Consider the following 23,573-nt stretch of genomic DNA (forward strand, 5'->3'; position numbering starts at 1 on the left):
GAAATCATTAACATGATGAATAACAATAGTCTTTTGTTAGGCTTGTAATTTATGACTTTTTACCTCTATCGACTTTAAAATTAACTAACAATATAGTAAAATAACTAGGTCTACCGCTTGTAAATGTGATGGATTTGTTAACACATGTTGGTGCAGTTGAGAATATCTATTAATGGTAATTTTGTTGACTAGAAGGACATAGAGATAGGGCTTGATAGGTAATATCCATGCTATATTATTTATGAAAAATTTCATATATTCCGTTTTATTCTTTTGCTATTTTAATTTTATAAATATATGGAAAAGTTAATGATCATTTTGATTGGTTTGAAAAAATAATACTTCAACGTTATTTTTGCTACTATTTATTGAGACATTCAAGTTACATCATGCTTTGATTTAAATATTGTTCTGAAAATATATCTACTGAAAAATTTGTTGGAAGAATAAAAAAAAATTATTTAATAAATTCTCTCTACTTAATTTAAATGTATATGTTAAATTAGTTACCATGACTTTCATGAAAATCGTATATAGTAAACTGAATATCAATATTCTACGTATTTTATATAATTGTTTTATTGTTTTATGTGTAAAAATAGAATTGTCTTTGTTCATACCTTTAAGAAAACAAATTTAACTTTTAATTATTTTTATGTATTGTATTATTATCGAAAAAAAGTATTCAAAGTTTATCATGCATAGCACGGACATTACAATTAGTTGTTTTCAAATATAGACGTAAAAATCATATAACATCGCATATATATAAAGCATAGCACGTGTCCCCTTTCTAGGTTTTATAATGTGACATGTGACACTTTACAAATACAAATATTAAATTTATTTACATTAGTTATTATTTATTATATTGTCAAAAAAATATTGTGGTTGTTCCAGAAGAACTGAAACAAAAAATGTTGTAGTGTTAGGACAATTATTGTATGAGATGTATTCATATTCAATGCAAGATACATTGGCACAAGCCAAAGCGGACTAGAAGAAAGAACGAAACAAAAGATGTTTTAGTGGTAGGACAGTTATTGTATGAGTTCTATCCAATGTAAGATACATTAGCGCAAGATAAAGCGGACCCAAAAGAAAGAAGGAAGGCTTCATCCGCTCAAGCTCCTAAAGAAGTAACCGGCGACAACCCTAAAAAAATGGAAAGAGTTCATGTAGCGACTCGTCTCGGAGGGGGTCTGCGGAATTACCAAACTATCCTCAAACCTATCTATACCATGCAAAATGCTCCAAAGTTCATTTATTTAAATCCAAATAAAAAAAATCCAACTCCTAAAAAAATATTTAAGACATATTAAATAAGTCTTTACATATAAACAAAGCGGAAGTCTTTATAAATCAAACCCTGCACTACCCATAAACTACAACTGTATCCATGGAAATCACTCACGCCCAGGGAAGCTAGCTGCCATCTACGTACTCACCTGAAAGGGAAGGAAAAAACAATAGAGGTTGAGCTAAATAGCCCAGTAAGGGTATAATACCCGATAAGGACCCGAATATCCATGAGGCGGATATTGAGAGAGCGCAAAACACGACGATATAAAAAAATGTAGAATAATTTGACAGACACAGCAATCAACTCGAAATGATGCAAAGAAGGGCAAAGACAATATCAAATGAATCATGCCACAATTACCATCCAATACGCATATATATAAACATGCAAATATATATACAAAACACATATCCAACCTATGCGCGTGGCGCCACAAATCATCCACAACTGATCTCCAGCACATAGCAGTCCAGATTCCTCATCGGAGGCCATGGCGTCAAATCCATCCATAAATATCAAGGCAGCACACGATAATCTAGATTTCTCATCCGAGGTCGTGACGCTCAAATACCCCGTACTATCAAATGGGTAATATATGAGGGGATAAATCCCAGATAGTGATCAAATACCCCATACAATCAAATGGATAACTGGTAAGGGATAAATCCCAGACATTGATCACGTTTCTCGATGGTGTGTTGCGAGCACAACCATCGTACAAAAGCAACCAATCACGTCAAAGCTATCACATCCACAATACAACTCACAATCACAATCCAGTCCATCCAAACACACAATCAACCATATTTCATGATGCATGTATATGATCATTCAATGAATAGGAAATCAAATAACAATCCAATGAAGTGAGGACTTAACGCGCAAGGAAAATAATACAAAATCAAAACTCACAACATCACAATCAAGCTCTAGACGAATCCAGACAGAGACAACTGAATACGATAATTCCCAATGTAAATGATATTAAGGAATTTAATGAAGAAGCAAATAATGAAGGGAGTAATATCCCAGAATTTATAATAAAATGAAAGACCGGGTGTAAGAGGCCAAAGAGATCAGAACCCCTACCTCGAATAGTGATAATTTCTAAGCATTTACTATGTCAAATCAGTCCCATGATCACTCTCGATGCATCACCTATGGTGGCTTAAGTGGCTGCTCTTAACGTGTTGCCACTATTCTGGTGCGGTTAGTTGTCTCCGGTTGTGTCAAAGCTTTAGCTGATAAAGACCATACTTAATGTGAGGGTCAATACTCAGCCCCACCTCAAGCTCAAAGAAGTGAAGCTTTCGTGAACAAAATCTAGTTAAAACAGTTGGTAGAAATCTAGTCAAACAATTATCTCACCACTAGGATCAATATAAATCTCGTTGCCAGACATTCCATTACTAGTAACCTTGTATGTAACCACGCTATATATGTGTGTGTGTGTGTATATATATATATATATATATATATATATTCTAAAAATAAAAATAAAAATAAATGACTGCCTAGCTTCATGCTTCCTTTCAGCCGATTGATCATGATCTATCCAATCCAAACTTTTAACTTCCTACCCTATCAGACAAATGAGTTATATACTTTGAAATCTCAACAAAGCTAGGGATCCCAATAATAACTATCCTAGAACCATTTAAGTAGTGTGTGGCATGCATTCATTGGGTGTGGTGACATCATAGTAAGGGGCCCATTGAAAATCACATCCAATGAATATATGTCACACACTGTTGGGATATTTCTGGAATGATTATCACTGGGATATTTATCATTTTTGAATTTGGGGTTGTACCGAGTCAATATGAAGAATTGGAATAATGGGTTCCAAGGAAATGCATATTTGAGATTCCAAATCTTTGTAGAGAGAAAAGGATGAGCCAATGTGCCGTTCTTAGGTTTTCAGTAAAATACCCTAAGAGAGAGACAAAGAAGCAATCTAGGGTTTCATGTATACATGTGTGTATCTATATAACATATGTTCCAATATTTCATTATTTTGAGTTTTTAATCCCCAATTGTCAATGTATCAATGTTTGACTCACTAAACTTCTACATGCCTTCAATTTTACCCCTACTTTATATTTCCAACTATACCCAATATTTCAAGACAAGTTGAATTAGACCCCCTAAAAATCCAGGGTTTTACAGTTCATTTCTTCCTCGAATCGGATTAATGGATCGTCCAATTGAAAATGATAACAGAATGCATAGGTCATTAGAAGGTAGTACCAATAAGTGAGTTATAATTTATATGTGTGTCTTTGCACTATGTATAGACATGCATATTTGTTGGGAATAATATTTAGGTGATGAGTAAATACTGAAAAAACTATTCAATAGTATATCTAAATCCCCAAAGATTATTTGAACTTTATTAGGTCGAATAGATCATAGTACAGACAGAAGGGAATAATTTTCAAGGTTTTGTTCCATTACAGTTCCAAAAACAGTAACATGCATACACCTCTGGACGCCCTGGTTCCTCAACACAAACTCCATTTCCAGTGTGCTTCTTGTAGCATTTTTCACCGCAATCCGTAAGACTACATCCACCGGAATACAAAACCTCTTGACATCTTTTTTGTGCAGCATCAATAGAACCGACTGCAAAACAAGTCATTTACAATCAACCATACAATATATACAAACATTGAAAAACTCGCAAATTGTTTAAAAAATAGTTCAATTTCAATAATGGTTACTATTTGCAACTCGATAAAAATAAAGAAGAAGAAGAAGAAATTTCAATGGAGGTTTGGGGATGAATTACTAACCACTGAAAATAAGAAAACTCATTAATATTAGTGTAGCCCAAAAATATAATTATTAGTCAAAAAATTACTAGTCCAAAAAATATCTCAAGTACGCCACTGTTATTATTTTGCATGTCAATGAAAAGAAGAAGAAGAAGAAGAAAAATCTCAATGGAGGTTAGGGAATGAATGACTAACCACTGAAAATAAGAAAAATGACGAACAACTGAGTGAAAGAAAACTTTGCCATCTTTTACGCTGCAAAGTATGATTTTTGAGAATTTTGTGAGTGTAGGTGCTCATCTTTAAGGAGATATATAAGGCTAAGGAGTTCATATTGAAAAGGAAAAGTATCCAAAAAAATGGGTTAATACAACTTGTGGCCACCGAAAGATGGTCAGTATTCCAATTTGGCCACTGAACTTTCAATTGTTTCAAATTGGTCATCGACAGTTCAATTTGTGCCAATTAAACCACCCATGCAGAATTAGCCAATTTTGGTCAGTCAACCTGTTGAGGTGGCAGGTTGATTGTTAATGCAATTGTTTCATGTGAAATATAATTTCCTACATGGAAATAACTATTTTTTATAAATAAAAAAACACATGTTTTTGACGAATCAATTTCATACATCTGTAATAATTAAATGAATAAATCAAAAAAAAATCTAAATGAATAAACAAAGAACGCAAACCAGGGGCATAGAAACTCAACATCCGATTGACATCGTAGATCAATCAATAATTCTTAATTTTTTAATTTCAAAATCAAATAAATTGAACACCATTCGATTGGCATGGTAAATCCATTATCTCGCAGGATCTCACGAACACAAACCGGTGATCCTCTTGATCACCGATTTCTTCTTGCTATCGTCCACGCCCCCAGCATCGCCTTCGTTGACCGCCATCACGAGCCCTTGCAGATGAGGCCATCTTCTCTCATCCTTTGACTTTGTCTAACACTACCACCCGCTGGTACCACCAAACTCGACCCGGGCAATATCGCGACTTCTCCAATGGTGCGCAATTGCAAAGCCATCTCTTCATTAGCATTTTATTTATGCCTTGACTCCATCCTCACTCTTTTTTGCTTCATTGTCACGTGTTCTCTCACATTCTCGCTCCGTCGAATTTTTGGTTCAGTTCAGATTTGGTTGTGTTCTAGGGTTTGATAGCACATATGGGGGCTTAAGCTAAAATTGTTTTTAGATATTTTTGGTTTTGACTCATAAACACCATTAGCCATATATGACAAATCGTTTGCCACATGTGCAATTTCTAACTTTGTTTTAACAGTCAACCTGCCAATGTGGTAGGTTGACTGACCGAAATTAGCCAATTCTGTCCGAATGGCTTAATTTGCACAAATTGAATTGTCAATGACCAATTTGGAACAATTGAAAACTCGGTGACCAAATTGGAACACTAACCATCTTTCGATGGTCACAAGTTGTATTAACCCAAAAAAGATAGTAAAATTTTTGTTCTACCTTTGGAATTTGATTAAAACAATTGATAACATATATGAAAATTATATAAGTTTCTTATTATTGCAATTCAAATTAAATAGGTAACTATATTATTTTGGTGAATATTGTTTTTAAATATGGACATCAAAAATATATAACATAGCATATATATAAATCATTGTATGTGTTCCTTATGTAGTTTTTATTTTTATAATGTGACACGCGACACATAAGAAATAAAATATTAAGGAATTGTTTGGTTCATGGAATTTAACTTTTCAAGAATAAGAGTTTTCCTTTCTCGAATGATTTCTATGTTTTGTTAGTGAAATTCTTGGAATCTAGAATTTTAAGGAAAACTGGATTTCTCCCAAAAAGAGAATAATACTTTGAATTCTCACTTTATTTTAATTAAAAATTTATAAAATACATGATTTCAACAATGTCTCAAATCAATTTGGTAAACCCAAACCATATGGTATATATGGATGCTCTTGTCCCTATCACATGAAGAGGTTTTTTTTCTTGGGCTCAAGTACCATTAAATATGATAACTCAAGAAGAACAAAACTGTGGGAGCCTATGTATCTGTCGAAACCAAATATAACCCAATCAGATGAGATGGGTTTTTGGGCACCCATGATGGGTCAACCTAACTCTTTTCTTTACTGAACTGCCATGGGCATTTGAGAAAGATACACGGGGAGTTGTGATCCCCATGGAGGAGTTATAACCCCCCCCCCCCCCAAGAGGGTGTCTCTCCACAATAGTTGCAAAAAAACACAAAGTCAAAGAAGAAGAAACTTTTTCAAGAACGTGTAAGGGGTGCATTTAATCTATGAACACCAAAGTACACTCCATATATGTGATGTACCTTAGACTCGTATGAGGATTTGATATTGACATGTCAAATGTTACTTTTGTTCATATTTGATCACATTCTTGGAAAATATCTTTCCTAAAAGGGTGAGATAGATCAAAATTTATCTCTATTTGAAACTCAGGATAAAAAAGATATGGTTGGTCCTAGAATGCAAGATCAACCATCATCATCTCATTGGAGTGGGAACAATATGAGAAGTGGGAAACATATTTATGAGAACATCTCAAATGAGTCTCAATTGCATCCACCTGATGAGTCAATGGGATTGCACCTTGATCCGAGTGGAAGTAACGAAGATAATGATGAACAATCTTTGTTATGGTGAATAGGTCGCAAAAGCATTCCTCGTCGATGTTTTGAAATTGAAAGGGAAGCTTTAATAGTTAATCCACAAGAAGAAGATGAACCAAAAAATGTAAATGAGGCTCTCACATGCCCTGCAAAAGAAAATTTGATACAAGCAATGGAAGAGGAGTTGGATTCCATGAGATTAAATCAAATTTGAGAATTGGTTGATTTACCAAAAGGACACAAAGCTATTGTGAACAAATGGGTTCTCAAAATTAGGCGAAAGGTTGATGGCTCAATCGAAAGATTAAGGCTCGATGACATAATGAGAAACTTTTTCTCCTATAGTGAGATTCACTTCGATTTGCCTAATTCTGCCTATAGTAGCAAGATGGTTGCAAATCCAATGACGAAACCTATGCCTAGAGATGTAGATAGAGAAAAAAGGGTACCACTGACCGACACCAAAGTGTGTGTGTGTACTTACCCCAAGTGTAGGGTATCGTCAAGTAATAAACCGGTGAGTCCGGTATCGATCCACGAGGAAGCAATGCAAATTTGAAGTGAATGATATGCAAATGACTAGCTAACACTAATAAACACAATGAATATCAAATAAAAGCAAGTAAAAGAAATGGGCCGAATGACTCGGTAGCATGAGCGATTTTGTAATCAAAGTAAGCACGAAATGGATTTAAAACAATTAATTAAAAACCTAGTCTCTAATCCGTCCCGGTGGTTACTCGGTTCTCATACTCAAGGTATCATTGCAAACACACACAACCATACACAATGCATTGTGTGACACTATCAATCATGCATATGCAAAGAGAATTGGGATATAAGACTTCAATTCATACATGTAGGCCATCAGGTCTCTTAATCTACGATGAACGCAAAGGGATAAGCACCTAATATTATGGATTAATGTTCCCCCTTGGGGCTCGGCTTGGCTAACACCCTAGTTTCACACTCAAAGATCAATTAACCATAACTCTCCCATGCACATTCCTAAATTAACCCAAAACCCCATCATCAATACACATAATTAATAGCTATGCAATGGAAAACTCAATTAATTAAGGAAATCATGCAATGGGTTTAACAATTCTCAATCTAACACATTAGATGCAATCCCTAGACTAGACAATCCAAGAATACAATCAAATATGTCATTCTCATATATCCAATCACACAACTATCACGAAATTAAAAGAGAAGGATCGAAACAACGACCCTTTGAGCATACCTTGAGTAATCGAACCTTGCATCCACCCTTCGAGATTAGAAACTAGAGAAGAGAACTACCCACTCATGATTGTTGCAATAAACATCCAATCTATTGTCATCTAAATCAGAGTTTATACAAAATCAAGAGAAAGCACCAAAAACAACAAAGAAAACTTAGAGAGAGAAACTAGATCTACACTACTCCTATGGTGGCTTCATGTTGGAGAAGTCAATGAATGAGAGAGCCAAAACAAATCTTAGGGTTTTCTCCTCTTTTTACAAGTATAATGACCTATTTACCCTTACAAAGCTTTCTCCCATTGGTTACATTTGAAAGATACCCAAAAACCCAGCTCAATTAATCATTCTTAGAATGCAGAAATCGGGCGACTGTCCGGACGGTTGAAATCTGTGTGGACAATTAAACCCTCTGGTTCCAACTGTCCAGACGGTTGAAATCTGTTTGGACAGTTTGTCCTGATTTTCATTTTTAGCTATAGCTTCGTGATTCTTTCACCTTTTTGCCCTTTGATTCAATTATCCGAACATCCAATGAAAGTGTCCGGATAATTCTTCATCTCTATGAACTTTTCTTCAATCCCGAGAGCTTCTAATTTTGTCGGTTTAATCATATTTTCTGCAAAACCAATGAAAGACAATCATAAGAGTAAAACTAACTTATTTAAACACAATTACATTACTTAAGATACTAGAACTCCCTAATTAGATGGTATTAGAACCTCAAAATAGAGGTCCGGTCACACCCACCAACTTAGACGTTGCTAGTCCCTAGCAATGCAAACACTACCTAAAAATAAAAACCTAACTCACTGACGTAGGAATCACGGTTGCATTTAGCATATGCAACAAGCCTTTAAACCCCTAGGTCACCCTAGTGGACGAGTTGTAGTCTCGTGAGGGCTTATAAGAGCGATACCCACAAACACTTGCCAAAGGATCCACCATTACTTTGAAAGCACCATAAATGATTCTTAAGTTCTCACATGCAAGAAATAGAGTTAATCTCCCAATTCCCCCGCTTAGTCTAAAACATGCAAAATCTTTGGAAAATCACTCTCAATCCCCTTAAAAATGACCAAGAACATTTTATACTATGAAAAATATATGTGCAATCAAGCAAGACAACTCAACACATTCACACAAGTAAAACCTTGTTATGGACCCTTTTGGTGTTCATAAATCCCCGATCCCAAATGTACACAAAAACATAAAAGCATTGGGCTAAGTGAATGACTTACACAATTGGATTAAATGTATGTGTTTATAAAAGATAATTTGGATGGGCATAGCTTTGAGAAAGAAATCACCTACAAGAGCAATTAATGCATCCACCAACTCACTTGCTTACCTTGGATCAAATTCATCAAAAGGTTAAATGGTTTGTAATGTGGCTAAGGGACAAGGTAGGAAGAATTTGGAATTAGGTAACAAGTTGCAAGGTTAAGTTCAAACATGTGAGCTAAATTCTCATTTTGTCACCCCTTCCATTGCACCACAAATCCAAACACTTCTCATCCTTTACACACAAAGGATTAACTTTATTGTATACACCTCTTTTTGATTTTTTTTTCTATGCACTTTTTTTTTTCTTCTCTTTTCTTCTCGAAAATGAACAACATTTGAACAACAACCCTCAAATTTTTTTTTTTCAACATAAGAAAGGGTAATATCACTACCAACTTATTTTTTTCAAGCTCCTACTCAACCTTGCAACCAAAGGTGGGAAGTATTTAAGGAAGTGGTGCACACAAGGCTTGTAAGTGAAATAAAAAGGCTTAAAGAAATTTAGGCTTGTAATCACTCACAAATGAATAGGCTATGCTCAAATCTCTCAACCTAATGAATCATTCAATCCTAAGTTCACAGGCAAGTGGCAAAATACAAAAATCACACTTCTCAGTAATCAAATGTAATGGATGCAAAGCTATTGAAGAACACGCGCATAAGATGTCAAATGAATATCAATGAATAGCATCACCCAGAACCCAATGTATATCAAGGAAGAATGGCTCAAAAGAATGAGAAGGGATAAAAGGTAGTTTTCCAGACAAAAGGATCCAAAAACGTAGTCATACAAATGCTTCAATGCCAAGATGCACACTTAATCACAGTTTTGATATCAAACTAGGTCCCAATCATCCCAAGAAAGATTGATCATAGTCATCCTACTCAATCACATGTATCGACTTCACAAAAGAAATCAAGAAACCTACTCTACACTTGCACGTTCGAACAAGAATAATAAATTAACATTGAAATTGGTAGTGAATCCCAAAAGCATCTACCATTCCCTTCCTAAAGTCCATCTAGCATGTATGAACAACAAAGCACAACACAATAGGATAGAGGGTAGGAAATCATACCATTCTCTTCAAAAGTGATCGGAATCATGAGAAACGAAGTATATCCTGAAAAAGTTAATACCAACCACACTATCCAAGCATGACACAACAAGAAATTTTTTTTATTTTTTTTTCAAATTTTTTGATATTCACAAAAGCACACCAAAATAAAGCAAGTTTCACAATGAATTCACAATTCCCTCACTCCCCAACTTAAATGAGACATTGTCCCCAATGTCAAGAATGAAAAACAAGGCAAGAACAAATTATGAGATGCATTGTGAACATACAAAAACATACCAAAATTAAGAGTAAGAAAATCACAACATAACACACAATCATTTCACAATTCTCACCCCCCAACTTGAATAAGTGCACAAGGAGCAAAAATTGTGAAATGGATTTTGAGTATACGAGACACACAAAAATAAAAGTGATCTCTAAACTAATCCTAAACATATATGTACAAAAGTGGATCGACCATAACACAAGAGAGGGATGGGATCCTTGAGATCCCAAGAACATCCTCAAAATCACTACTCCCACTTTGAGGAACATGACGAACCACACATGATTCGGTCCCATTTTCCCCAAACTCACCTAAAAAGAATTGTAATCGTGGTTTGGGATGCCACACTTTTCTAATTTTGGTAAATATTTTATGTGTGACATGACGTTTAGAGGATTCTTTAAATCCACTTGCAAAAGGTAACGTTGTCAATTCTTGAGGATGCACTTGGTATGCACCGACTTTGATTGGGAAAGCCTCTAATGCTCCTAAATGAAGGGGCAAATGTTCTACACTATAAATAGTCAAGAACTTCAAAACTTTTTTCATAATATCTCCCTCAATCAAAAGTCGACTACCTTTCTTAATCAAAACTAGCACACCCTCAAATGAATTCTTTGCAAGTGTCATCTCTAATTTATCCTCAACATGAGAGTGAATATAAAGCTTAGGGATGTACTCAATTGCCCTCCCGCGGTCTAACTCATTCCCTTTTGGTCTCACTTTGTTCTCCTCTTTCTCTTCATTTCTCTTCTCTTCGCTCTTTTCCTCAACCTTTTCAACTTGATAATTGTCCTTGTCTCGACATGATCTATCTCCAACTATAATATTTTTCACCTCACCACCCACTTCTTCCACTAATTTCTCATCCTCACTTACCTTAGGAGTCATGGTATTATCAATTACTATCCCATTCCTTGAGGTAATGATGGGTTGTTCTTGTTCTTGCACATTCAACCCCTCACTTGAAGTTTCGAATTGAAATTCTAATGTTTGAGTGATCTTTGTCAATTGGCTTCTTAAATCTTCCAAGGCTCTATTGGTTTGCTCACGAAATTCAAATCTCCTTTGATTAACCTCCAATTGAGCTTCCATGAATATTTGAAGCGTATCCTCAAGTGATCTCTCTTGGGGTGGGGTGCATGGTTGGTAAGTGGTGGAGCTATACATTGGTGTGAAGATTGTGCTTGCCTAAAGGGTTGGTACTCATGTGCATGAATGTAGTCAAAAGGAGGAGGAGGAGCATGCACATCATGCCCATAATATGCATATTGTGAAACTTGAGGCGCATGAGGCATATAATGCATGAGTGGTTCATTGGGATATTGAAAATCATGTTGGGGTGAATTTTGAAGTACATGATCATGTGGAACATTTATGGTCACATTTTGCAAATGGTTATCCTTTTGGACAATTTGTGGCACATTTTGCAAAACATTACCTCCTTGGGCATTTGGTTCATGCCTAGAATTTGACAATTCCTTTATGTTCACATTTTGCAATAAACAACACAATGTATTCAAATCAATTTTGTTTCCTTGACCACCCCCCATATCATTAGCATGAACACTACTCCCTCTAGATAATGACATTTTGGCACAAAGTTTCAATTAAGCACAAGGAGCACAAGATAGTAATCGAAGAGTTTCAAGCAAAGAGATCACAACCAAAGGTTCATTCAAAGCAAGAATTTATGAGAATAAGCAAAGGCAATGATAGATCAACAATAGGTTTCCAAGAAAAGATAACCACACCAAGTATACAAGCAAGTAGTAGGGAATAAAGAATAAAAAAAAAATGCTCAAATCTCTCTCAAACAACGTTCCACTACCACAAAGCAAACAAGGTGGCATCCATCGCCCACAGGAAACTAAGTTAATCCCATCCGCCAAGTTCTCCTCACAATTTTTTTTTTCTTTTCAGCAACTATACTAAATCAACTACTCTAGAAAGCAAGGAAAATGAAGGAACGAAGTTACCCTTGAAGCGTGACCGTGCTCCTTCCTTATTTGATGGCGTTTAATAGCATAAAACTAGCATCTACAAGCCACCCAGCTCCGTCTTTGACACTTGCTTCCCCGGCAACGGGGCCAAAAACTTGACCGACACCAAAGTGTGTGTGTGTACTTACCCCAAGTGTAGGGTATCGTCAAGTAATAAACCGGTGAGTCCGGTATCGATCCACGAGGAAGCAATGCAAATTTGAAGTGAATGATATGCAAATGACTAGCTAACACTAATAAACACAATGAATATCAAATAAAAGCAAGTAAAAGAAATGGGCCGAATGACTCGGTAGCATGAGCGATTTTGTAATCAAAGTAAGCACGAAATGGATTTAAAACAATTAATTAAAAACCTAGTCTCTAATCCATCCCGGTGGTTACTCGGTTCTCATACTCAAGGTATCATTGCAAACACACACAACCATACACAATGCATTGTGTGATACTATCAATCATGCATATGCAAAGAGAATTGGGATATAAGACTTCAATTCATACATGTAGGCCATCGGGTCTCTTAATCTACGATGAACGCAAAGGGATAAGCACCTAATATTATGGATTAATGTTCCCCCTTGGGGCTCGGCTTGGCTAACACCCTAGTTTTACACTCAAAGATCAATTAGCCATAACTCTCCCATGCACATTCCTAAATTAACCCAAAACCCCATCATCAATACACATAATTAATAGCTATGCAATGGAAAACTCAATTAATTAAGGAAATCATGCAATGGGTTTAACAATTCTCAATCTAACACATTAGATGCAATCCCTAGACTAGACAATCCAAGAATACAATCAAATATGTCATTCTCATATATCCAATCACACAACTATCACGAAATTAAAAGAGAAGGATCGAAACTACGACCCTTTGAGCATACCTTGAGTAATCGAAACCTTGCATCCACCCTTCGGGATTAGAAACTAGAGAAGAGAACTACCCACTCATGATTGTTGCAATAAACATCCAATCTATTGTCATCTAAATCAGAGTTTATACAAAATTAAGAGAAAGCACCAAAAACAACAAAGAAAACTTAGAGAGAGAAACTAGATCTACACTACTCCTATGGTGGCTTCATGTTGGAGAAGTCAATGAATGAGAGAGCCAAAACAAATCTTAGGGTTTTCTCCTCTTTTTACAAGTATAATGACCTATTTACCCTTACAAAGCTTTCTCCCATTGGTTACATTTGAGAGATACCCAAAAACCCAGCTCAATTAATCATTCTCAGAATGCAGAAATCGGGCGACTGTCCGGACGGTTGAAATCTGTGTGGACAATTAAACCCTCTGGTTCCAACTGTCCAGACGGTTGAAATCTGTTTGGACAGTTTGTCCTGATTTTCATTTTTAGCTATAGCTTCGTGATTCTTTCACCTTTTTGCCCTTTGATTCAATTATCCGAACATCCAATGAAAGTGTCCGGATAATTCTTCATCTCTATGAACTTTTCTTCAATCCCGAGAGCTTCTAATTTTGTCGGTTTAATCATATTTTCTGCAAAACCAATGAAAGACAATCATAAGAGTAAAACTAACTTATTTAAACACAATTACATTACTTAAGATACTAGAACTCCCTAATTAGATGGTATTAGGACCTCAAAATAGAGGTCCGGTCAACCACTTTTGCATATCGAAAGATAGTCGGTGTTTCAATTTGTATACCGTTGTTTAAAATGTTTCAATTTGATCACCCAATGATAAAATTGTTTCAACTTGGTCTCTCGGGCAGATTTTCTCACTTTGGGGCAGTCAAATTGCACATATGGCATGTTGACTGTCCAAATATTAATTATCACATGTGCAATTTGACTGCCCCAAAGTGGGAAAACATACCCGAGAAATAATTTTATCATTGGATGATCAAATTGAAACATTTTAAACAACGATGTGCAAATTAAAACACTGACTATCTTTTGGTGTGTAAAAGTTGTATTAACCAGGAGAAAAACAAAAGACAAAGACAAATCAAGCACGTTAAACATACAAATTTTCTTTTACTTGTTTACACGAAAATCAAAAGAATAAACCATCAAATCACATGCAAGTCATTGACATTTTTTGAAACAAATAGACCAGTACCGCTTGAGAATTAGATGTCAACACCAAATATGGGTCACTTGATTGTTTCTAAGTACAATGTGGTGTTACACGTTCTTAGTTTTGAACAATGCTTAACATTTTTGCCTTTGCGTTTTGTACCTCCACCTCAATATGAACGTATTACTATCACAATAGGATTTGAGAATGGTAATCACTTCGTTCAATTGACATTGATAGATGGTTGTCCGATGCCTCATATTATGATTTAGTGGTTTAGATACATGTCTGATTCTACAAATGAATGTGTCCACTCCGTATAAAGAACAACTTACAGCATACATTAAATGTACTCGTCAATCTGTATTGATGTGATGTACTCCCTCTGTCCCAATTTGTTTATCATTCTTTGGAAATTCAACTTTTTAAGATGATATGATTTAATATAATTTAACTACATAAAATAACAATGCTATTCCAAATTTGTTTGACTTAAAATAACTTTTTCCCTTGAAGTTTTGGTGTTCTAAAGTAACAAGACTAATTTTGGAATATATTAAAAAAATTAATTAATGAAGAAAAATGACAATAGTTTTCGGATTATCCAAAATAGAAAGATGGACAAGCAAGATGAGACAAATGGAGTAATAAGTTTACTTTAATTAATTGATGGGATGAGAAAATTAATTTTTGAGATGTGAATAAAATGTCAAATCATGCGCAAAACCAAAAGATCAAAAAAATCAAATCTTATGTAAATTAATATTAAAATAATAGAATTAGGGTGTAAATAATAATTTTGGAGGTGAGAATGTCGTTTCTCTTAAAAAGGACACTTTTATTAATTATATTTTTATTAATAAGTTTTTTATCCCTAAAAATATCTTTTGGTTCGGTTTTTTTAAAAACTTTTTCATATTTGAATGGGAAAAGAATTGAAAAGACTCCTGAACTTTGACCACTAATTCGATTGAGCTCTTGAACTTCATTGCAGAACAAAAGGCCCCCAAGCTATTACTAAGTGTCTCCGTTAGCCCTAGGTCACATTTTCCATCCAAATTCGCCGACTTGACATGTTTTTTGTTGTTAATACATTACATGGAAATTCTATTATTATTAGTATTTTTGGGGATAATGCTTGAAACCCCCAAAACATGATCCCCAAAAGTCTCCCATTTATTGTGGAGTATTGGATGTGAAGTGGGCCCTACATATGTGTTTTTAATCAATGGTTATTTTAATGCCACATAGATTTGGGAGACTTTTGGGCGTTAAATTTTGGAGGTCTCTAACATTGTCCTATTTTTGACATGAATGCCACATGTGGTGGACCACTAATTTGATAACACGTGTTCCTCATGAGGGTTGTGGATTTAGCAATGCTTGGCTCCTCCGACAGTAGCGGGGAAGAAAGGGATTTGAGGGATCAAAATCAAGAAAAAAATCATGAAAATTTGGCGAAACCCATATATCTAAAACACAGAAAAAAATCTTCAATTAGTTTCAGGAACAATTTTTGATGAAACAATTTTTGGTTTTTCTCATAAAGGGACTAAAAATGAAGTGTCTTCGATTAAATGACAAGCTTCCGATATGCAGTGCGGACATCAGAGAAGGAGGGTTGTTTCTATCAGTGATTGCAACTTGCCATTTCTTTTCTTTTAGTCTTCCTACCCATACCATTCCCAAATTGTGCAGTAGAGAAAGAAAATTCCGAGAAATTAGAGTGAGAAAAATCTAGAAAATAGGGAAAGAGGAAGACAATAAAACTCTATGGTTGAAGAGTAGTTTCTTGTTTGTTGATGGCACGACAGACTCAAAATCAAGTGAGTATTCTCTCTGGAGATGATGACGAGAAGGAAGGAGCCGACTGTAGGGGTCTTGATGTGTGAGATAGAACAGATCCTGTGAGAGAAGATTTGAGTTTTTAGGGTTAGACTTAGTTTGTAATTCCTCACATATTTTTCATATCATTTTATGTTTTCTAAATAATTGTACCATGTCAACAAAAACAATGTCACGTCAATGATTTTGGATGATAAATGGGACCCAGGGTTAATGGAGACTTTTTGTAATAGTTGAGGGGGTTTTTTTGTTCTATAATGAAGTTAGGGTCTCAATCAATCCAGTGACCAAAGTTCAGGCAAAATGGAACATTTCGTCCCCCAATAAGCAGCTACCCGCACACTATCATCTTCATCATTTGTTCCTAAAACATATCGAATCAGTTCCAAAATCCCTACAAATTGGAATCCATTCATCAAGCCCTAATTACCCCATACGAAAATAGAACCTATATGAAGTGAAATTGAAAGGAGAGAGTAAATCAGAGGTAGGAAGAACCACGAGCATCAAAACCCATTTCAAACCTAAAATCGTACCTTTTAATGACGAAGGCAGTTGTAGTTGAGATGGACGGTGCTTTGCATATGCTAGAAGAAGAAGAAGATCAAGTTCGGTGCAAAGAAGAAGATGGGAGAGACATAAGCTCTGAGATGTGCAGAGATGTAAGAGTAAGCAACTGGTGCATATAGGGACTTTTAAGGATTTAGGGTTATTTGTTTGTTTTGAGCCTTGACACACATGTATCTCTTTTCCTAGGTGGCATCTGACACAAGATGTCAAAGTGTACAAATAATGCTAGCTTATATGCCAAATCCGAATTTTCCGGTGTTGGAATAAATTTAGGGATGGGCAGGGTGCTTAGTAATAGTTGAGAGATGAAATAAGGAAAAAAATAGTTTAGGGATGAAATTGAAACTGAGGTAAGTTGAGGGATGAAATGTTCAATTTTGCCCCAAAGTTCATGGCATTTTCGATTCTTCTATCTATTTGAATTGGTAGGGAAGCCGAAAGAGAAGACGAGCATCGAGAAGAGTCAGTTTTCAATCTCTTCGAAAATGGAGGGAATCTGCTGCTACTATGGCCGACCTTATCAAGGAATTACCAACTTCAAGGTATCAAAACCGTTTCTTAACAAATCAAAACAATTTCCAACCCGTTCAATTATCACCGTTCGTTTGTTATGTTGTTAGCAGACTGTTCATGGTGCACGATGCTGCTCAGGTAATGACAGCAAGATCGGAACCCCAGGGATTGTGAAAGTCGCTGTGAATGGAGTTACAGAGATGTTGAGGCTATTATCTTCCTTTAGGGGTAACAGGTGCCTCGATTCATTTTTCTTTGTCTGTTTTCCCTGCCGAGTATCGAAAATTAAGAAGGAAAGAAAATTTGGCGCACTTTGTATTCTTGAGGCTTTTTTTTTCTTTTCTTTTTTTTAAATTAACAAGTTAATGGAATAATTTCATGCTAAACCTGAGCTGAAGGAATGTCTCTAGTGATTACTTGAGATTCAATTGGTGTAATTTAATAGTGATTGAGTTGTGCTGTTCGAACATGATGTGAATCGACAATGGTGTTTCTAATTCTGCAATGGGCAGGTCAAATTATGTTTCTTAATCTTTTTTTGTTTTCTTTTCATTTCTTAGAATCAATACACAATTTCATTGAACCTTGATGATTCGTCTACCAATTTATGTTCTCCTGCCAAGAATAGAAAATTCTGGAAAAGGAACAAAAGTTTCATGAACTCTTTATCTTGTATTCACCCCTCATTGTTTAGAAACTGGAGAATTTTAAGCTAAGTTGTTTTTATCTGTCCAGAATCCTCTGATTATTAAAATTCGAAGTCAATGATGCCACATCCTAATAAAGGGACTTGAATGCAATGGAGCTGAAACTCTGCAAGTTTAAGCCTGAACCTCGTGGTTTCAGATATACTATTTTGCACTAATTTGTCATGAAGGTGTTGAGGAATTGCTGGAGATCAATTTCAAGTGATTAGGAAGTGTAATTTAGAATGTGCTGTTCAAACACAAGATGAGTTGACATTGTTACTTGTACATATGCTGCAAACCCAAATTATGCTTTTATCAACAAGTGTATATCTTGTTCTTTACCTGCTAGACAAGCCATTGTACAATTTTCTACTTTATATGTCATTGCTAAAACTTGTCATTTGTTGGCCACTTAATGTTTTACACTTACGCAGAATGGATGCGGTAATCTACGCACAAAGGACTGAGATTTCAGTTTCTAGCATCAACGATGTTCTGGCAATCCTCAAGTCTGATTATGAGAATGCTTATTTTGTTACAGGTAGCTGTTGCATTTCATAGCTTCACTGTCTCAGTGTCTCTTGCTTGGTTTCTTTTCCTGATTGGGACACGAAAATGTAGTGAAATGATGAAGATTTATTTGATAAACAATGAAGACCTTTTGTGTGCTATTTTTAAATGATGGCAGCTAGAATCAAGAGGTGTAAATGCAAGTTTTTTTTTTTTTTTGGCCAGTTTTAATTAATACTTTTCCTATTTTTTTGGCCGAGGTTAGGAACCTTCACTTCTGCAATTTACGCTGAAGATTGTATCTTTGAAGATCCGACAATCAGATTTCAAGGCAAGAATAAAGATCCTTATGTTTCAAAACTAACATTTCTATTGCGCTCTCTAAGTCTAAGGTGGCTTTAATGGTTAGACCTAGTTCACAGGGTGTAGTCACTTGTTGAGTGACCTTAATACATTTGACTGATTAAACTAAGTAGCTTTTTGGCTGGAAACTTGATGACTGTACTCAAATTTCTTTCTTTAAAGCTTCACTCCACTCCCTAGCTTGGTTTTGGAATGATGATCCATCATTCCTTGGTCCTTTACTAATCCCCATTATGAGAAGTAAACAATAATTTTACAACTACAATTTTCCTTCCTAGTTTTTATATTTTGGTAATTTCATTGGAAATGTGGTCAATCTAACCTTCCCTTCTGATAATTAATATATAAAATAATACCATATACCTATAAAAAAATAGAGAGAGAGGAAATGGAGTTGGTCGTTCATGTTTTGGGCTTGAAGTTGAGTTACAATATTGTGGCCTTTGTTTATTTGGCTATCTGGTAGATAATGTCCAGCATCTTTGGAAAACATCTTCTCTCACCATCTTTGTAAATTTTTATTATTGGTCCTTGACTCAGCTTCACTACAACAATATAAATGCCATCGTAGTTTCAGTTACTGTCGCAGTCATGCCCTCTCTAGGCGTTCATCAACTTTTAATTTCTAAATAATGTTCTTCGAGTTTTGTTTCAGTGATCCCATTTTAGTGCTTGGTTTTCCTCTCAGCTAAGAGTCTATCATGCCAACAATTATGTGCCCTTTGCACCCAGTCTTTTACGTTTTAAAGATGTAGTGCTAAGATAGCTTGTCAGTCCTCAAATAAGTATAAGACAATTGTATACTTGTTATGGTCTTTTTTATTTAGGTACGGAGCTGTATTCACGCAATTTGAAACTGCTTGTTCCATTTTTCGACTGCCCGTCGATTGGATTGCAAAAGATCGAGAAGGTAGTTATTCTATACATGCTGAAATTTGAAAGAATCATATTTGTTATATGTGTGAATTTTGTCAGTTGTTGATCTCCATTGTAGTATAAAGTTGATGGTATGGTGTGAGCTGGTGGTTCACACTTTTTTGATCCAGCCATGATTATTGAAGGTATAAGTTAATCATCTTTTAGCTTTTATTCTTCAGAGGACTGACAGGCCAAAGCGGATGGGATCTTTGAGAATAGAACGGCCAGAGGTTTGCCTTGATTTCTTTGTTTATTTGCTTAGAGCCTTCCCTTGTCTCAGTTAAACCTAAAATAGCTCAAGTAGTGTGGGCCATAAGCTCCTACTCTGGGAATAATTATTTATGCTCTTAAACAACTTACAACATAAGATACTTCTGGCCTTCCTGGTAGCAGATGAGTATGTAAGGTATGAGAGTACGATCTCTGAAAAGGATTCACTTGAACAACTTATTATGCCAATGGGTGTGCCTTAGTATAGGCATTCAGTTCATGCTTTATGGTTTAGCTTTTGCTTGGGCTTTTCCTTTGTTTCAGGAACTGTTATCCATCTTAGTACTTAATGGCATAAGGAATATCTAGGTCCATTATATTTCTTATAAAATAAGGAGCCAGATAATGCTGTTCTTGGGGAATCAAGTTTGATGGATGATGAGACAGCTGAAAGTTACTTTTCATGAATGATTGGACTTAAATTGTTCTTACATCAGCAGCGTTGTTTACTTGTTCGACTGGATCACATACATAAAATAGCAACTGAAAATAATAACAAAAATTGGCGGTGAAAACCTTTTACAGTTTATTTGCAACTATTCATTTATGTAAAATTGTAAATGACGAGGAGTGGAAAATATACGAGCTTTGCATGTGCCTTAACGCTCTAAATCCTTATCTCCTTGTTGTCCAATTATGTTGAAGATGAAGTTTCTTATTCTTTGAACTCTGTTGCTTGCCAAACACTTTTCTGGGCTTCGTTAGATTTTCATTGACAATTAATACTCCTTGTGCTAGTCGTCAATCAATTTATGGTTTCTTGATTGTTTGTATTTTAGCATTTGTGGAACGTTATTCCTGAGTATAATGACAAGGGAGGCATACCATCATTATTGATTCCATTTTATTTTGAATTCATGATTCCTTAAAGGTTTGAGTTCTAGTATGGAATCCATCCCTTCATATTTTGAGTTTAGTTTTCCTTATAATATGGTGTAACATGCAGGGTGTTGCTTCAGAGAGAAGTTTTGTGTTGGCAAGATGGAAACTAAGGTTCATGACTTTGCTAGTGTCTTATCTTGCCCTATGAGGCATATCCAGTCTTTAAAGGAAAGCTTTCTGTTTAGAATATAAATTTGAGGTTGCTCTTTTAGTTTTTATGGAGATGCCACGCGCCCTTCAATCTGTTCCAAATATTATACTTTCATCCATGTGACACTGCCCACCTTGAGCTGCATTTCTGATTGATGGGTGCACAATAAGTGACTTCATATAGTGAATGCTTAATTTGTTAGTGAATTAATTGTTGAGGTCATTGAAGATTCTCTGAGGGAAAATTGTTAAGTTGCTGGCACATGTTGGAAAATAACTGTGATTTGTTCTTCTCAAACTAAAAGATGAGAAGTTCTCTCAGATTTACCTGATTACTCTTTTGACACTTTTTTCGTAGATCTACTCTTTTGACGCTTTATTTGCTGCCTCCATATCTTTTTAGAAACCTCATCCCTAGATTGCGAAGGTAAATAAATTTGAAAAACAAATGTGTACAACTTAGTCTGCTTTATGGCATGATAGACATAGTATTTGGCTATTTGCAGCTGAATATAAAAGGTAGCAACTACCAACGTTTTATAGCACAGCAAACTACTCTCTGCTTCATTTCACAGTAGGTGGAGTACTTGATTTGATTCTATCACATGGCAAGACACTTCTTATTTGGAGAGCCTGAGAAAAACCTGAATGGCTAGTTTAGATCTTCGTAATCATGATGTACAGCAAGGCCCTCATGAATACAGGTCGACTCTTGACGATTAAAATGCAATCCTTGAATACGGCTAGGGCATGTGAAAATAAGCAAGATTGAAACTTAAATTTCATTTGACAAGTTCGCCTCAGAGTCCTCATCAATGTGGTAATTTGGCGTTGAACAAGTTCAGTCCATGTTGCTATATATGCATGTGAAATTAGTTTTAGGTTTAGACTTTAGAAAACATGGAAATTAGATCTTTTTTGCTAGACGACTATTATAACTCCTTGGAACAGGTGGAATTGGACTGCCTTTTATTGTAGCCACTTCAGTTTTCCACTTGGTGTGAAGGTTGTTGGTTTGTGTTATACCCTTTCAAAAAGGCTTCTGAGAATGATATTGAGCAGATATTCTTCTAAGCTTCGACTGTAGTCTGTTATTGATCGATATACCTCTCATTATTTTGCAGAACCTATCTGAAACTCCCATGGAAACCTCTCATTTCAATTGATGGGAGCACAGTCTATGAATTGGATGATGAATTTAAAGTAAGAACAAAATTTTTTTTCTGATGGATTGCATTTTCTTGACCCTATTATATGCTGAAAACTATTAGTTAAAGGAGCTTTCTTTGCCAGATTGTTAGGCATGCTGAGAGTTGGAATGTTTCTGCACTGGAAGCAATTGGTCAGATATTCACTCCTAGTTTTGGGCAACGTGATGACTAAATGGAGATCTCCAGAAATCTCAAGCCACCATAAATTTTCGGCACAATCTTTTGCTCTTTGGTACTGCAGAAAGTAAAATAATGTTTCTTTATTTCATGTAAGCATAGCACAAATCTATCCCTATATTGATTATTAACAACATAATATTCCTCCTATGTTTCTGATAGCTGCACAAAATGCTGGGTTTTATGTTTTGTATTTTAACTGCTCAAACTTCAATGCAAGAGTAAAAGCTTGTATTGGGATTTGGGAGTCTGAGAAACTGCAACTATAGCCATAACGTTCATTGTGAAATATATCTATGCTTAGCTCAACACAGATTGTGAAGAAATCCTGGGTGTGTTGCTTTAGTAACTGACTTGCTTTGTTGATCTTTCTGCAGAACTATTGTGAATTTGCAGCCCTTGGCACTGACAGTTGATCAAGGTTGCTGGTAGGTAAAAGCTGTCAAGGCTCCAATTTGAGAGAGGCACCGGCTATTAGAGCCGCAGCTCACATACGTAAACCATGAAGCTGGGTTATAGCAAATTGCGGGTATGTAGTTTATGCTCCTCCTTTCTGATGCAGTCCCCATTATGGCTTTGTCATGATTGTAGGACAGGATCTCAAAGGAAAGTAATAATTGATGGGATATATTTGGTTTATAGGTTGTGTTAGGAGTTCTAAAAATTACTAGTATATCAATTAAGAGTGAAGGAAGGATTCAATGTCATATGTTGAATCAGATCTTCATCATTGAGGGGCTTCCAGTGGCTGCTAATTGCTCCAGGTGAGTAGTAATTGATCTTTTGTCAACCAATTTGACAAAGCAGGATTAACAGC

At 35.6% G+C, this 23,573-nt stretch overlaps 1 protein-coding gene across 6 annotated transcripts; it reads left to right on the top strand.

Annotated features, from left to right (window-relative positions):
* The first annotated feature begins 17,460 nt into the window (after window positions 1-17,460).
* On the top strand, window positions 17,461-23,485 carry LOC120008942. 6 transcript variants are annotated; one of them, XM_038859332.1, is made up of 10 exons: window positions 17,461-17,615; window positions 17,697-17,821; window positions 18,710-18,816; window positions 19,051-19,116; window positions 19,976-20,058; window positions 20,246-20,296; window positions 21,283-21,329; window positions 22,493-22,571; window positions 22,662-22,848; window positions 23,134-23,485. In XM_038859332.1, exons 1-9 carry the CDS (start codon window positions 17,559-17,561, stop codon window positions 22,749-22,751), a joined length of 705 nt encoding a protein of 234 aa, XP_038715260.1. In that variant the 5' UTR covers window positions 17,461-17,558; the 3' UTR covers window positions 22,752-22,848; window positions 23,134-23,485. The 6 variants fall into 6 exon arrangements, with proteins under 6 accessions (XP_038715260.1, XP_038715261.1, XP_038715262.1 ...); XM_038859333.1 differs by having other exon boundaries at window positions 22,662-22,811; XM_038859334.1 differs by lacking the exon at window positions 20,246-20,296.
* The last annotated feature ends 88 nt before the right edge of the window (window positions 23,486-23,573 follow it).

The sequence above is a fragment of the Tripterygium wilfordii genome, chromosome 11 (assembly GCF_013401445.1).
Source record: "Tripterygium wilfordii isolate XIE 37 chromosome 11, ASM1340144v1, whole genome shotgun sequence".
NCBI classification, from domain to species: domain Eukaryota; kingdom Viridiplantae; phylum Streptophyta; class Magnoliopsida; order Celastrales; family Celastraceae; genus Tripterygium; species Tripterygium wilfordii.

Bases quoted from the DNA above. Each gene is read 5' to 3' on its own strand.
- LOC120008942 (XM_038859332.1), top strand. From the start codon at position 17,559: ATGGAGGGAATCTGCTGCTACTATGGCCGACCTTATCAAGGAATTACC. The intron at 18,817-19,050 runs GTAGCTGTTGCA...GGCCGAGGTTAG, and splicing joins GAATGCTTATTTTGTTACAG to GAACCTTCACTTCTGCAATT. The intron at 20,059-20,245 runs GTAGTTATTCTA...TTTATTCTTCAG, and splicing joins GATTGCAAAAGATCGAGAAG to AGGACTGACAGGCCAAAGCG.